The sequence below is a fragment of the Homalodisca vitripennis genome, chromosome 4 (genome assembly GCF_021130785.1).
Source record: "Homalodisca vitripennis isolate AUS2020 chromosome 4, UT_GWSS_2.1, whole genome shotgun sequence".
Taxonomy (NCBI): Eukaryota; Metazoa; Arthropoda; class Insecta; order Hemiptera; family Cicadellidae; genus Homalodisca; species Homalodisca vitripennis.
The window spans coordinates 88058517-88075414 of NC_060210.1; the positions used below are offsets into that span (position 1 = coordinate 88058517).

General features: G+C 30.8%; 1 protein-coding gene across 2 annotated transcripts in view; it reads left to right on the forward strand.

The window, feature by feature from the left end:
* Positions 1-934: 934 nt before the first annotated feature.
* The window catches only part of LOC124359716 (spindle pole body component 110-like), a 31178-nt gene continuing 15214 nt past the window's right edge, over positions 935-16898 (forward strand). Inside the window, exon 1 of one of the 2 annotated variants that reach the window (XM_046812686.1) lies at positions 935-1044. Coding sequence is in view for 1 of the 2 variants with exons in the window: in XM_046812685.1 (XP_046668641.1) it covers positions 12595-12612 (18 nt within the window). In the remaining variant the exon portion in view is untranslated. Of the gene's footprint in view, positions 1045-12488; positions 12613-16898 lie in introns of those variants that run through there. The other variant, XM_046812685.1, reaches the window with a different exon arrangement.

The following is a 16898-nucleotide window of genomic DNA, read 5'->3' on the forward strand; positions in this document are numbered from 1 at the left end:
ATAAAAATTAAAAAAACTCTGACTTATTAGAGTTTCTGCACATTATTAAACACAATCTAAAGCAATGTTAAATGATCCATTTTACTCACTGAATCTTGAAATCCTTATTTCTAAAGTATTCAAAAAGTTAAATATTATTAGTTTTGCATTATTCCTTTCACTCTTCAGCTATAATAAACCTGTTTGTGACAAAGAACTTTAGATTTTATAAATCTATATGTTTTAATTTACATGATTAGAAATTCATGTAGAACATCTGTATTGTTATGTTAACATTTGAATTTGGATGTTTATTACTTTTACCAGAGCAACCCACTATGATCTTTATTAGGGAAATACACCTATTTTTTTGTTTACACAAATATAGTTGACTATTAGTTAGACATTATCTGTGTTTGTACTTTCTTTTATAGAGAGAACTTTGGTTTACATAGGTTACAAAGCCATCAATTCTGAAGCAATTGTACACATATTAATCCATCATTAATGGGTCAATGTTAAATCTGATAGTTTTCTTTGGTGGGCTTACTGTAGCTGTAAATTTAATATGAATGTAAATGAACTTTAACATATAAAATATTGTATAAGACTACCTACCTATTAATTTAAATGTATGTAATTAATTTCAACATTTCACAACATTTAATCATTCAAGATTTTTAACCTTCTTAATAATTTTGATACAGAATATAGTGAATTCTCAATTATTATTTATTTGGTTTCAATTTCAAGTTATGAGAAATAATTTTGCATAGTTAATTAATATAACTGTCTTAATAATTCAGTTCATGCATAAAAGTTAACTAATCACATTTTATATTATTCCAGATTTTTAACCTTTTAATTAGTTTTTAAATAAACCAAATGAACAGATTTCTCTTCCACTGCAGGGTAAATTAGAGAAAGTAGAAAAAGGCAAGCAGTTGAGACCTTGATAATGGATATCTTGTTTTCATCTTCTGTCTCCTATTTAGCAGTTTGTCATTTACATGTTCAGACCTATCCATAACAGGAAGTTTTAGACCAACGTAGCATGTTCTAAATGTAAGTACCTGCTTTAAGATATAAGTAGCATTAGGACACTTTATGATTTTAATAACTATAATAATAGTCCAATATATATTGATTTTCAGAATCAACGTATAAATTATAATGCCTGTTATACAAATGTTGAAAATTATGATACAGGTTACATACATTTAGCTGAACCTACCTTACACCATATTGTTAAAATGTAATGTACTATTTCTGAATAATTATTTATTTTGTAAAAGTGAAAATATTAAATTAAATAAATTCAAAACATATTAAATCCTTATTGTTTGCTCTATCCTCCACAACAGAAAGGAATGATGAAGTATGTGAATATATTATGTTGTATTGCACTTAAGGGGATTCTGCATCTAGAAATGGCAAAAAATGACAAAAATTTGAAAAAAAAATATTTATACATATTCTTGTTCTCTGTTTAATTCTGAACCAGAAAAACATAACTTTATGACTAAAAAAATAATATTTTATCTCATAATATTTATTTTATTCGGCCATGTCCTGAGTGTGAACTCGACATTTTCTGGTTTCAAAGAAACTTTACATGTAATAAGCATTATTGTTTACTCTTTGTTTCTATAGTTATTTATGTTTGTTTGTTTGTCTTTCTGGCTAGCTTGTATGTTAGTTAGCTAACAACTGTTTGCTCAAACAGCTGATCAAATGTATTTGAGTCATATGGTAGCATATCACAAACAAACATTCACAAAATATTCTGTTTGTTTACAATTGTAATTGTGCAGTTTCTTGTGTTTTAGTGTCTACAATAAGTGAATAGTTTAGTCAAATATGGGTCGAAAAAAGAACTCCAAAAAGAGACTAAGTGATAGAAATAGACAAGCGATTTCGCTAAGATGGAAAGATACAAGTGACAATGGAAATAGAGCTCCAGTTGAGCCTAGGCCTAACCTACAAACTTGTGATCCACAACCTAGTGTTAGTATGCAACATGTTACAAATGCACCATTTGTCCAACAACAAGTAAGTGAAGAGACTGTGGAAAATGTAAGTAGCCTACTGGATTTGCATTATATTCTAGTTATAATGAGATAGATTCCAGAAAAAAACGAATCATCAGAATACATTTTAGTCGAAACCAAGAAGCTTGAAAGTTTTATAGGCTCTTTTCCTTGTAAAATGTGTTTTTCTGAGAGGTCAAAAGTAATAACCAAATGCATAAAAAAGGTTTTGCTGTTACCCTGAATGTAAAATGTGATGACTGTGATTATGAGACTAGCTTTTGTACGTCCCAGTCGACGAATACAAACGACACTCCGAGAGGTTCTTATGACGTAAACCGCAGAGTAGTCCAAAGCAATTGCTTCTATTGGCAAAGGGCATAGGGCTTTAGATATGTTTGTATGTCCTTGAACATGAGTCCAATGAATTATAGAACGTTTCAAAAACATATAAGTAGCCTACAACGCTTCTTCAAAAACAGAAATGGAAACATGTTTTGGAATTAGCCCGATTCGAAGTAAAAAAGTGTTATGGCACTTTAGATGCTGACAATGAGGTGTTTGACATAACTGTGAGTTATGACGGATCATGGCAGAAACGTGGTTTCACATCCAAATATGGGATTGGTTGTTGTATTGAAATTTTGACAGGTCTTGTTATAGATTTTGAAGTGATATCCAAATTTTGTAACATATGTGAGGTAGCAAAACGAAAAATTAGCAACCCTGAGCATTTTCAGACTTGGTACAACAATCACAAAGGTGTATGTAACCAAAACTAAGTAGGTTCATCACCAGGAATGGAGGTGGAGGCAGCAGAAAGATTGTGGCGGCGTTCGGAAAGCATTGGATTTAGATATACAACCATGTTGTCGGATGGCGATGCAAAAACAATTGCACATCTAAATGATTGCAATATTTATGGTGACAAACAGATTGAAAAAGTGGAGTGCCTCAATCATGTTGCAAAGAGGTTAGGCACTGGATTGAGAAAACTAGTAAAGGATCGTTCAAAATCAAAAAACCCAGTTGGAGGTCGATCTCGAGGTCACCTAAGTGAACCAGTTATACAAAAACTAACAAGGTATTACCACAATGGTATACTAAAAAACCTTGGTAATGTAACCAAAATGAAAGAGGCAATATATGCCACTCTCTTTCACTGTAAATCCACTGATGAGTCACCACATCATAAGTTATGTCCGCTAGGGAAGGAATCTTGGTGTTTTTAACCAAAGAGCCCATTGCTGATGGAAGATCTCCTGAACCACATGCATTGAAAATCAAAACACCTCTCTCTCCTAATGTAGTGAAAGAAATGCTTCCTTTATATGAGAGGCTCTCCACCGAAACTTTGTTGACTAGGTGTTTTAGCCGGTCGGACTCAAAATGCCAATGAGGCGCTCCACAATGTTATTTGGTCAAAGTGCCCCAAAACTGTTTACACATCTAAAACAAAACTTGAACTGGGTATTTTTGAAGCCATCAGCATTTACAACACAGGCTATAGAAAACTTGTTCAAGCTATCAAGAGGCTGCAGGTATTAGTCCTGGGAGGCACAGTTATAGGATAGCTAAGCGCTTTGGATAAAAGCAGGCTAACGACTATCAAAAAGGCGCAAAGAGTTACAGATTGGAGAATATAGGAGGAGACTGAAAGTGGCACAGATAGCAGAAGAAGAAAGACTAAGAGCAACAGAAGGGCTGGTGTATGGTGCAGGAGAATTCTAGGTCTAAAACCTAGTAGGCTACATTTGGCTGTAAAGATCTGAATGCTGGAACCACTACTTGATACGGTAGGTCTAATTTTTTTTTTTTTTTAAGACTTCAAAACTTAGATTTTGGACCAACAAAAAATATTTATGGATACTATTCTAATAGGCCTATGTAAAATAACAAATTAATGTAATATTATGTTATAATAAAATTGTTGTATTAATATAAACTTGTAGATTACATTGAAGAAATGAAACTATTTTAGTTTATCGCGATTTTCCGAAAAGTTAGGTTTCTTTGAATAAAAATTGATATTGCTTGAGAACCATAATACATAGAGAGCTGAAATTTTTTCCAGGTATTATTCATATCATGTCTAAAATTCCTATGTATTTTCATAACTCTACAGCTTACCTAACCTATTTTTTTTAATTATACAAATAAAATAAAATGAGAAAATATTTTTTTTAATTTTTAAAAAGCCCATGGAATTTTAATCTATTGGGGTATGACAATGAAAATACATAGGAAATGTAGTAGCTGTCAATAGCATCAAAATAAAAATAAACAGGATAACAATCTGATTGTCATTCAGCTATGGAATATCAATTTTAAAAATTAACGTTATTTACAAAATAAAAACGAGTATTTATTTTATTGTATCCAAGTAAAATTAAAATATGACACCCAAAGGTATTTTACATATTAGTTTTTACATGTAGGGAATTGAAAAAATACATCAAAATAATAAAATGTTAGTAAATATAAAAAAAACACCCATCTAGATGCAGAATCCCCTTAACATTATCATATTATTATCCAAGGTTGCAGGACTAAAATATAAATATAAATCACTTTCAGAAATTATGATGTAATACACACAAAAGTGTTTTTTAACCCGATAATTTTGAAAATCTATATTATTATATAAAAATCGAATGTTACCTCTCAATGTGTGTTAATCACGTAAAAACTACTGGTCCGATTTTACTGAAATTTTACATGGACATTCTTAGGATCTCTGATTAACATAATAGGCCTTTCCTATTTTTAAAATCCCTTTGGGCTTTGTTTCACTGGTCTCTAAATTTAGAAAAATCCTACTTTAGTCTCTAAAGTGGCTTTGCAGCACACAAATTTTAATTGAAAAAGTCTGTTTAAATATAATCAACTGTTCTGTGTAAACACATTGTTTTATGACAGCACAACCGTATGCTTAATTAATAAAGACATTTGTTTACATTTATAATATTGAAGCATAGAGTGAGCTTGATAATATGAATAATTCTTATTTCAACCTTTTCAAAAACTGCTGTTGAGCACAGAGTAAGAAAGTATCCAGATAAGAAAATATACTTTAGCTTTATTAAAAATATACTTTTAACTATATGTTTTAGTACATGTTAAGTATGCAGTGCTTGATCAGTACTGTACAACATACTCGTATATCAAAGATAAACTTAATATCGAACTTTTACTATTAATTCACCCAACTTACTTGTCTTTCGATAGAAGTAAACTTCTCAGACCTGTATATGTATATATATATATATATTTTTTTTTTTTGTAATCGGAGGAATAAGGCAAAATCAACCATGGCACAAAAAATATTAAGATAAGGGTAAATTACAATGGCCACAAATATTGCCAATGGTCATTGTGTCCCTGTTTTTTAATACAACATTACATGTGATGCAATGGGTAATTGGTAGTTATCAATATAGTAATAACTTCTAGTAATGAAAATGTGGTTGTATTTGTCTCTGCACATTAACTCATTATTAATCAAGCTGAAATTGTAAGTAAATGATATGGAGACCCATACATGCTTTGGTTAACTCCAAACTCAATGCAGTTACGGCTCCTTGGCATCTAGAACACAAATATTTTAATTCCGGTAAGGCAGAATAAATGTCCATTTTTTAACCCTAATGTGCTTCATGTGTTCCCTTGTTTCTTGACAACTACTTAAAAAATTATGTAAATCTTTGATCAATGGTAATTGATATGTTTTTGGCATCCAAACCTTAAAGAAGGCTTTTGTTGATACACAATATAAGTATATTTTAAATACTTAAATTACCTAAAAAACAGTTATATGTAGTTTTAGTTTGTTTTTTTTTTTTGTGGAGCCCCGTACTGCAGCTTTTCAATAAAACAAGATATATTTGGGTTCATGGATATACCTTACACAAATATGTTCGTTGCTGTCATACCTTATTTCATGAACTTGTTTACATATTTTATTTTTTCAAAAATTAAAGTTACAATATTTTAAATTTTATATCCCAATCAGCTATTTTGAGCAAGCCTTTAAAAGAGTAGTTTTCTAAATACAACCTTTGATCATGAAATCTTAAGGTTAATGAAAATTACTCAAATGCTAAGTCTATATTTCATTTAGTTAATATTCTCATATTCCCAAAACACTTAGTTTTTGGCTCCTGAGACATAATTATAACAATAATTGCAAAACAACCTGCATTTATTAGGGATTTTACATTATTCTGGTCTTACTTGATCATTTACTTTTTCAAATACGTTTTCAAAAATACAGTAGTTAAAGGTAAATATTTATACTAAGGACAAGGGAATTTTTTATTTTTGGCAAGTTCTTGAGTGTCAATTTAAAGGTTGAGATATCCTTTGACACTATAAAAGATATACAAAATTATGCATTTCCCTGCATTTTTTCCAAATTACATTATTATTATAATTAAATATATAATTATATGTTGTCAAGGCGACATGGCTGTTGCACCTGGACACAATTCCTAATTTGATGATCTTTTGAGAACTTGTTGCATTTAGTTTGGACAGTAGGTTCTAAAATTTAGAAGTGACAGAATATGTAGAATTGGAGGGAGAGCAAACTTAAAATAGTTGGACTTTAGGATTTTTTACTTATATACTACCAAACCATGCATTTCCTGAAGAACCTCATATACAAAGTTAAAGAATATTCAGTTTCCATTAATATATACTGGTTGAACCTCTCTTTTGTCCAAAAGATCACTGAAAAACAACAGTTCAAAGATGTTATGAATTTTATTATGTTTGAAAACTACAGATAAATTCAGGACTTTTCTTGTACCATTTTTCTAATTTGTATGGTTTAGTGATATGTTTCTTAAAAGTTTGACACATAGAAAAATTAAGAAGAGAAACTCCTTAATAACATCACTAATCTACGACTATGCTTTTTTTCAACGAGACACTGAAACATTTATATGCTGACGTAATTTTAGTACAGCTGAGGCGATTTGAGCCCCTCTTAAAATTGTTCTTTTTACGTTCAAGTACTGATTGTTTGTTGACACAAATGTATTACAAGTGTTTTTGAAATGTATGATAATCTACAAATGAGTCAAGTAGCCTATGTTATCCTTACAATTCCCCTCTAAATGTCTTTTAACAGTTTTCAATACCATGGATGCAAATATTCAGGTATCAAGTCAAACAACCATCCTCTAGAAAAGTTTATTTATTTTTCTTAACTTCTATAACTTCTTTACTTACTGGGAGTACATGAATGTTCTGTCCCTTTTTTAAAACATGTGAAGGCATTGTGAGTTAATGGTAGGGCCATTTACATTTATTTTGTTATACCAGTTTTAGAGTATAAATGATAGTTTTTAATAGAAATACTATATTTTGAACAATTCTCATATAGCTAATTGAGGATTAGTAATGTAATAAGAAATTTTTTCAAGCTTATTTATCAATATAACTTATTGCTTCATACAGTATTATTAATTTAAATATCATACAAAATGTGCTATTGAATGAAATACATTTTTGAAATCAAATAGTAAATAATAATATTGTACCAGGCTTTGGATACTTAGAAATTTGCTATGCTTAAAAATTATAATTAAAATAAATTTCATCTTAATGTAACCATCAAAAATCAAAAATGTGATGATATTCACACATAGAAGTTATTAAAAGAAATAACTTGAAATTTCATGTTTGTTGAAACATGCTTAAATGATCTAAAAATCACAAATTACCAAAAACTTCCTTGCTGGTTATAGACCCTTATCAGTTGTAATCCTCAACAATCTTCAACATCTCAGGAGAGAGGTCCCCTAATGTTCACACTTGCCAGTTGCCACTGGTTTAACTTTATGAACTTCAATCTTGTCTTTATTTGTACTCTTAAACACTTCTGACCGGTTTTATAAATACTTCCAATGTCTGTAGTGTTCAAGGATGAAAAACTATATCCTCGGACCTCGTTCTATTTAATTTCAACACAGCTCCGGACAATGCAATTTATAAATTAAACCCAAATTTATTGGGCATCCAATTAGGATGATAAATTAGTTGCCTAATAAAACAATATTAAGATCAGCTAAACCAGAGAACGGAATTATTGAATTCCACACCCCATCCTTCATGTGGCACTGGATCTTGCTCTTTAGCAGCACTGATTCAGGATGACCAGTGATAAAAAATGGGATCCATTAAACACCTTAACTGTGATATTAGTTATTAATGACTTTAGGACAGATGAGATAGTAGTAGCATGCATCTGCCATAGTCAATGTGTTATCCAGCCTTACTTTCGAAGCAGGTGGACCTGATTTTTGACACTATTTCTCCTTACTTTGTTATTAAATACACACACAAAAACTTTGAATCTAAACCAATCTTAAAGAAATGGGAGGAGTTGTACAAAAATGATTTAAAAATAAATTGCTCATTATATAACTGCCTAAAGCAGTGCTTCCCAAAGTGTGCTCTGCAGCATCATGAGGTGCCTGTAAATCCTGCCAAGGGCACCGAATTATCAACAGGGTTTATGAAAATATAAGTTTGTGTGAAAAAATTAAAAATATATATTTATTATTACTTTCATGCTAGACTAGATTTATAATGTCATACTAAATTATTTAACTGTCATCAATATTCCTACAGCTCCAAACATTAATTAAATCACTGTTATATTAAAACAATTAAGCATACACAAAAGAGATTGCTACGTCATCACATGAATAGTGTTATGGTGAGAGACTTGCAGGGGTAATCACCACTATTTCTTGGAATGTGTTGCCATGACACTAGACATGACCTCACCCAGACAAGCCAATAAGCATGGCAGTGACTGGCAAAAATGTGTTGTAATATGTAGTCTACTGATAGTGGCAGTTTAAAGGCAGGTCAAAAAGGTAGCTTCAAGCTCTGTTTGAGTGAAAGCGACCATTGCGATTTGGACCCATTACAAGATCCATGGAGAAGCATTAGCAGCTGAACATCTCATTGAGGAACTGCACAATATACTTAACATTGTTATTGTTGCACTTAACAATGTTATTGGTACAATCAACTACATTAAAAACACTCCTAAAAAATAAGATTTTTTTTTAAATTGTACACGGACATGGGATCTGACTGCTCATGTTTTATTCTACATTAGTTCTTGTTGGTTGTCTCTTGGTAGCCCCCTTTCTAGAGTATTTGAGCTGAGACAGGAAATATATGCTTACCAGAAGGTTAAAAACCATGTTATTGCCGATAAATTTATTATAGCTTTTCTTTCTGAATTGTTTGAAAAGTTGAACATACTAAGAAAAGAACACACATATTTTAAATCCGTCAGACAAAACGGAAGGTTTTAAAAAGAAACTCGATTTGCAGAAGGCTATCATGGCTAAAGGTGAATACACTAGATTTTCCACCTTGAAACAGTTTATTGAAAAAAGATCTTTCCAAACTGAGTGTATTTTGGATGAATGTCTCCCTATCAACAAAGTCAACTCTATAATGTGGGTATGAAATCCATTTAACAAAGAAATACATCTAAACGTTGAAGAGACTAGTTGAATTCCAAATAGATACTTCGTTATAGGCTGGATTAAAAACTAATTATTTGCTAGAGTTTTGGTATAACTTTGAAAAAAGAGAACCCCCAAATTGCCAGGAAAGCATTGCTTGTCTTAATACCGTTTGATACGTGTATCTTTTTGAAGTGGACCTCTCAGCTGTGGCAGTCACCAAATAAAAATACAGACCTAACTTAAAAATTGAAAAGAAATGTGAGTTGCAGTTTCAAACATGAGTCCAAACCTCATATTCAGATATTGATGTACTAATTAAAGGAGAAATCTTATCCTTCACATAGATTTTTAGCAAATATGTCTGATTGGCTTGTGTGAAACTTAAATAGAATATTATCTAACTGTGATGAATTTTAGTAGACGTAATCTGACTAGCTAAACTGTAATATTTATGGAGCAATCGTGAATTATTATGACAATATTTAAAATATTAAACGCTTTGTATTTTAATTAAGTTACTTCCCTCTATAAATTTATTTGTACTACTCCAAGTCTAACAATAATATAATAAAAATAATGATCTTTAAAAATCAGTAGTAGTAAATAGTACATAGTTTCACATAATTTATTAAAAACACAGTTTTTACTTTATATTTTTATGACGGTTAATTTGCAATTGGCATTTTACTGATTTGAATTCATTATTATCTGAATTAAAAAGTCACAAACATTTATTGTTATTCTTTATCGACTCTATTGAGCTGAAGGGATGGAGTGCCAAAAAGGAGCCTTGAGTACAGAAAGTTTGGGAAACACTGTCCTGAAGTGATGCTGTCTAAATCAACTAATGTTGGTGTGAGAGGTAATCCAGATGCGGAGAGGCCTCCTCCTCCTCCTCTCTCTTTCATTCTTGATTTACTTCTTCCAGGTTTGGGATGTCATTTCAAAATCATGCATTTACTTATTCTTATCAAAATTACAACATTTTAATTCCTAGTACACTTACTGAACTATTAGACTGATAGGAAGTGTCTGATGTCCTAAGTCATATATGTAGAATATAATTAACACTACACCATTATAGTTGTGTACTGCTACATCAATTAACACTATTACAAAATTATTAATTTTCTGTGGCTAATCACTGTACCTACCTCAACATTTTGCTTTTCCACATTTTTTGAGTATTAAGAGTAGCCTAATAAGGAGGATAGTTTTTTTATCTTACAATACTCGTTTCAGGACACAATTGTTGACTTTTACTTAATGAAATAGATTTTACTTGCAAATTAGGATTTTGTTGTCCTCATATCGGCTTTTGAAGGAATTGGTATGAAAATTCTTTGCTTTCATTACCTAAAAATTATTTATGTAAGTTAATTTTTGCAGTATGTTAGGATATAGTAAGGTCAATATCCTGCAAAATTGTAACATTATCATTATATTTTATAGATATGAATATTTTAAAATAAAATACAAACACACAAGCAGAGAAAAAAAGGATTTTAGGAGCTATATTTACATGAATGCTTTGTTTAAAGAAACATCATTAAGTTTGACATTTTAATAGACAACCTGTAAATTGGGAATTATGGAAAAGTAAACTCACAAATGAACTTAGTAAATATCAAACTCAATAAACCTTGAAAATATTTCGTAGCAAATATTTGGGTGAGTGATATATCGATACAAATTATTTTAGTACAATGTCATTAGTTCTACTTATTACTTATCCATTTTTTAAAGATAAATTTTGCGTAAATCTTGAATATAGAACAACTTTTTAAAATAATAAATTCCTTATAAGGCTGTCTAAATAAAGGCTTTAAATGGCTGACTTATTTTACAGTATTGTGGAATTTTTATGTCAGTTTATTTTACATTGAGCCCTTTAAAATGACATAGAACTTAACCATAATGTTTATGATGATTTTTATGATGGAATTTGGTAATTTACATGGATTTAAAAATGTTCTACTAACCAACTTTATGTTTGCTGAAGATGTCAGAATTATCTGAGGACAAAAATATTTTGTATACCCTATATTGATGAAGAGACTTTTACTGTTACAAGTTAAATCATAAAAAAATGCTTAAATGGCTGGCCTTTTCACAATTTTACAAATCTTTTTATGTCAGTTTATTTTACATTGAACCCTTTAAAATTACATAGAGTTTAAACCTAATATTTTTTATGATGGGATTCGGTGATTTAAATTATTTTTAAAATTTTCTACTAAACAACTATAATATGTTTGCTGAGGATATCAAAATTATCTGACGACAAAAATGTGTTTTATTTTTTTATATCCTATATTGATGAAGACTTTTACTGTTAACAGTTAAATCATTCAGAAATGCTTAGTCATTTTATAATATTCAATATACTTATTAATACTGATCGTAAATTTTACTGCATAAAATACAATTTGTAAAACAATACTTCTCTAGGATTTAACCCTCCAGCTGGTACGAAACGAATTTTCGTCGCAGAAGTAGACATGTACAGTTATTGAAATTTTAGGCAATTAACTGAATTATTTTAGGTCATATAAATTATTTTTATTTGATATATTCTAGAAGAGCATTCACTATAGTTCCGATTTACTGTTCTTACTTCGATTATTGTCTTCTTTGTTTACCGTAAAACATCGTTCTCTATGGACAGCTGACGCTACGTCGCTAACGTAGTACTGGTCAACCTCGTTGTTGTGAAACTGTAAACAAGTGCAGGGTTTTGTGTTTCAGGTTACGAATCCAATAGTATTTGTGGAAATTGTATTTTCTGGTGTTTTAGTTTTGTTATTATTGTTGTTTAGCTTTCTTAGGTTATAGTTTTAGTTGTTCAGTATGGGTGAAAACTTGAGAGACCGATCAAGTGATCCTAGAGAGCATTTTTTTGAAATAAGCAATTGCGCGCGCTTTTTCATACAAAGCCTACAGGGCTAGATTGATGAAAAGTTTTTAGGATACTCTTCGTAGTTCGTTGCATGAATTTAATTTTTTTGAACGCTCAGATTTCTTGTACCAAAGTAACTAGTTATTCAGTTCGTTCAGTTGGCTAACCCTGTGAATGTACAGTACAAATGGATTATGAAACCCACGTAAGTTGGCATAAATGTATAGAGATTCCATCTTTAGCCCTTATATTAGGGAAAGATATCAAGGGAAAGTGTATAGCTTTAAAAGTATTCTTTAAATTGAAACCATAAGAAATTATGTTAGGTTTGTATGTTAGACGTAATTCCACCAATCAGGATCATAGTTAAATTATTTCTCGTAACCAACAGAATATTATGTCCTCTAACAAATTATTACAAATAGCCTTTAATTTTGTTTTCAATTCACAACACAGCAGTATTTTAAATATAAGATTATTACAATTAAATCATTTAAAACTTCCAGATAGATCTATGTTATTTATTATTTTTCCTAAATTCCTTCTATTTATTTAAAATTAGTCAGAAGCAATGTATTTGATGAGTGAATTTTACAGCAAACTATGGAATAATAACATAGAAAACAGATCCCGTTGCTTGAAAAGTCCAGTCAGCTGTAATGAAATGTTCTTATATTGCTGTTATGAGCTTAAACTATTAGACATAAAAATTTCTAATAAGGAACCTGTATTGTTTATTATTGTAAAAGTAATTTATATTCACTCCCTTCTAAGTTTTTTTTTTTAAATAGTTTAAAGAAATTGAAAAATATAAGAGAGGGATAACATTATTGTGAACTTTACAAAGAGCAAGTGAACTTATTTATTACATCAAAGGAATTCCTATCTAAAAAGTGACATAAAATTAAGATATTTTATTTTAGACATAGGTAGCACTGCATGTATCCCAGTACTGGAAACTGCTAAAACTCCTACCAGTCACTCAACATGTCAATAATTTGCCCTCTCTCACCGCTCATATCAACACACTTTTCCCCACTACAGCAAAAGGCCTACCTGTCACGCCCTCCAATGTTGATTCAAAATGGAGGGGTCTGGCTGGTTGAAAGTTCAACTACTTGAAGATTTCCTATACTAAACCAGTGTCCAGTGGTATGGTGACTGATTACATGAGCAGTGACGGATTTTTCTATGGCACAAGATATGGCTTCTAATAATTCGCCCAGTCACCCCTCTGTGCTCCACGAATTTGAATGAAACATCCCAACATAATATAAGACTTAATTAATGAATATGACTAAATTAATTCCTGGGCGTAATTTAGTTCCTGGCTAAATTAGGTACTAGTTTACAGATGTTTTAAGATATTATAATATGATTTTGTAATAATTAATATTGATATCATATCTTCTAGATATCCTAATCTTAATAATATTATAAATTCGAATACCGGTATTACATTTTCTTGATCAGGAAACACGGCAAAATTAAGTATGGAACAGATACTAAGAACAAGTAAATCACAATGGCCATTACTATTAACCTTTTGACGTATTTTCTTGATCATGGCAACAAGGCAAACTCAACACTGGCATCGTAAATATAATTCACTCGAACCAGCAATGGTCATACATGTGCAACACCTATTAAATTGCATGCATAACAGCGGGTAACTGCTAGCAGTGCAGATTTAAGAGATAATCTAGTCTAACGTTTACTTTACAATTTAAAGACTGTTATGAAATATAAATTACTTGTCTTTTGGCAAAAGTAGGTTTTGCAGAGCTGTGTATTGTATATATATTTTCTTGATCAGGGGGGGAGGCAAAATCAGCTATGGAACAAAAATACTGAGATCGGCATAAATTGTAATCAGCATAAATATTTTTTTTAACATATTTTTTTTTTTCGTGGGAAGAAGGCAAACTCAACATTGGTGTCAAAAATAAAAATTCACTCGAACCAGAGGTGCTCATACAGGTGCAAAACCTGTGAAATTGCGTATGAAGGCTAGGGTAACTGCTATATTATAAAGACAAGTAAAGTAGAAATAAGATATTATTATGTACTATAATAAATTTAATATGTTTTGAAATTTCTTCACTTTCACATTCATTGGTGAAGTTTCAAAATAAGACAACTCTACATTTGTAAGTAATATTATTTTAACACAAATAAAATAAATGTATTTATTTTTCATTTTCATACGATAATATACAACGAAAAAATTAGCATACAAATTATTGTTACAGTAGTTTTTATGTGAAATATAGTGTTTAATTTTTACATTTTGTTTAACTGATAGACTAAATGTTACTAGTGAAAATGTAATCTTACACTAAAATGTTGTCTTGCTTTCTTAACTGAGTATTTATTTCTGTATTATTTATTCAAATCCAAACCATTCATCGTTAAGGATATCAGATTTAATGGTCAGAATTACAAGGGAATCCAATTTTTCTTCTTTGAGAGTAAAACGTAGCTATCTATGACTTAATTTTCTTCAGAAATAAAAATGACCTTTTTGCGGAGCAGTTGATAACCTAAATACATTCTTAGAGCTATATCTACATTAGGAAACGTTTCCGGCAAGTTCTTTTCTCTGAGAAACTTGCTCATAGACAGACGTGTAAATGTGACATAATGGCATTTGACAAATTTATAAAAATTGCAAAAATTGTCCAAATCACTAATTGGGTAGAGCCTCAGGATTAAGACAATCTAAAATGTTTATTTCTCCTTATGCTACAGGGTGGGCAGCTCTCCTAGGATCAGAGAAAGGAAGATATAAGACTGATATTAGGCATGTTGACAGGACATGACTCCTAAGAAAACATCCTATGAGGGTGGGCCTCAGCCAGACTGATGAATGTAGACTCTGCAGAGAAGAGGAGAAATCAGTGGAGCATATTTGGTTAAATTGTCTTGCCATTTCAAAAATTCTGAAAATTCCTGGGAGCATATCTCCCCAGCCCCAAGGATATCAGAGAACAGGAGCCCTCAAATCTGATCAGCTTCTATAAAAGCCTGAGATTCTGAGGACACAAGTATAAGTGTCCTGGTGTTCCATAGGGTTATTAATACATTAATAGTTTACCAGTTGACTTTCCAAATACTAATTTTATCTTATTTGCTGACGATACAAATATACTAATTCAAGAAAACAACATAACGAGTATGGAGGAATCAATCGTAAGAACTCTAAATCAACTTATGAATGGTTTAATTCTGCTGGACTAATATTAAACCAAACTCTAACAAATGTAATGCATTTTAAAACAAAAAATAACCAAAACAGTGTCTTGAAATGCAATAGATTAAACCTAGTCAATTCACATACATTTTTAGGACTGAAAATTGATAAAAATTTAAACTGGAAATTTTATGTTAATTATCTAGTTAACAAACTAAGCTCTTTTCGCTTAGCAATGAAAATATTAGCAGATTCATTATCTATTTCTACTTGTAAAATTGTATATTATGCCTATGTTTAATCAATTCTGAAATATGGTATTGTACTCTGGGGTTCGTCTCCTGATTTTGAAAAAGTATTCATAGCCCAAAAAGCTGTCTGAGAGCAATGGTTGCGGCAAACTTTAGAGAGAGCTGCCGACCACTATTTAAAAAATCTAAAATACTCATACTACCAGGTTTATATTGTTGAACTTAGTCCATAAAAATCCAAACACCTTTGACCAATACAAAAATCAGCATAATCAAATACTAGACACAAAACTCTTCTTGCCTTTCCAATCCATAAAACTTCTTTATTTGAAAAAAGTCCACCATATATGGGAATTCGGTTATATAATGTTTACCTTTATCACAAAAAGAGCTTAAAAATAATAATTTTCAAAATAGTATTAAAACCCTCATTAGAAAAGGCTTATTACAGTGTAAATGAAATGCAGAAAGATTTTTCACATAATATAACTAATCAATTTAAAATCCCAACCCATGCAATTATTCATTATTAAATCATATTATCGCTTCAGTCTATGTAAAATAAGGATGATTTATTATTCTTTATAGACATAATACAATATAGACAATTCATGCAGTACATACTGCAACGCTCGTATTTTAGTTATACTTTTAAAAATCTTTAAATTTTTTTAATAAGTAAGGGAGGTGCAAATGTCCTTTTTAGGACTTAAGCGTGGAGAGTAACCGTCTTATTCCCTCAGGGAAGAAAAGGATCCTCACTTTGCTATTGGTTGCTTCTTGTTGGTAAAATTTTGATGGTGTGACCTGAGCAGTGGCGTAGCAACAGCTTTGGGGGAGGGGTAGGAGGAGGATGAATCTGATTGAAGAGCACACACCCCAGTTGTACAGAATAAATCTGAATATATCTAAATTAGATAAGCCTAATTCAAGGCAAAACATTTAACTGCTGCATTTCAGAGAAGTTAGATAGATGTTATATGAATATTTTATTTATCTTTAGAACTTGAGGTGGTTTTATCCCCCTCATCCCCCTTTGTTACACCA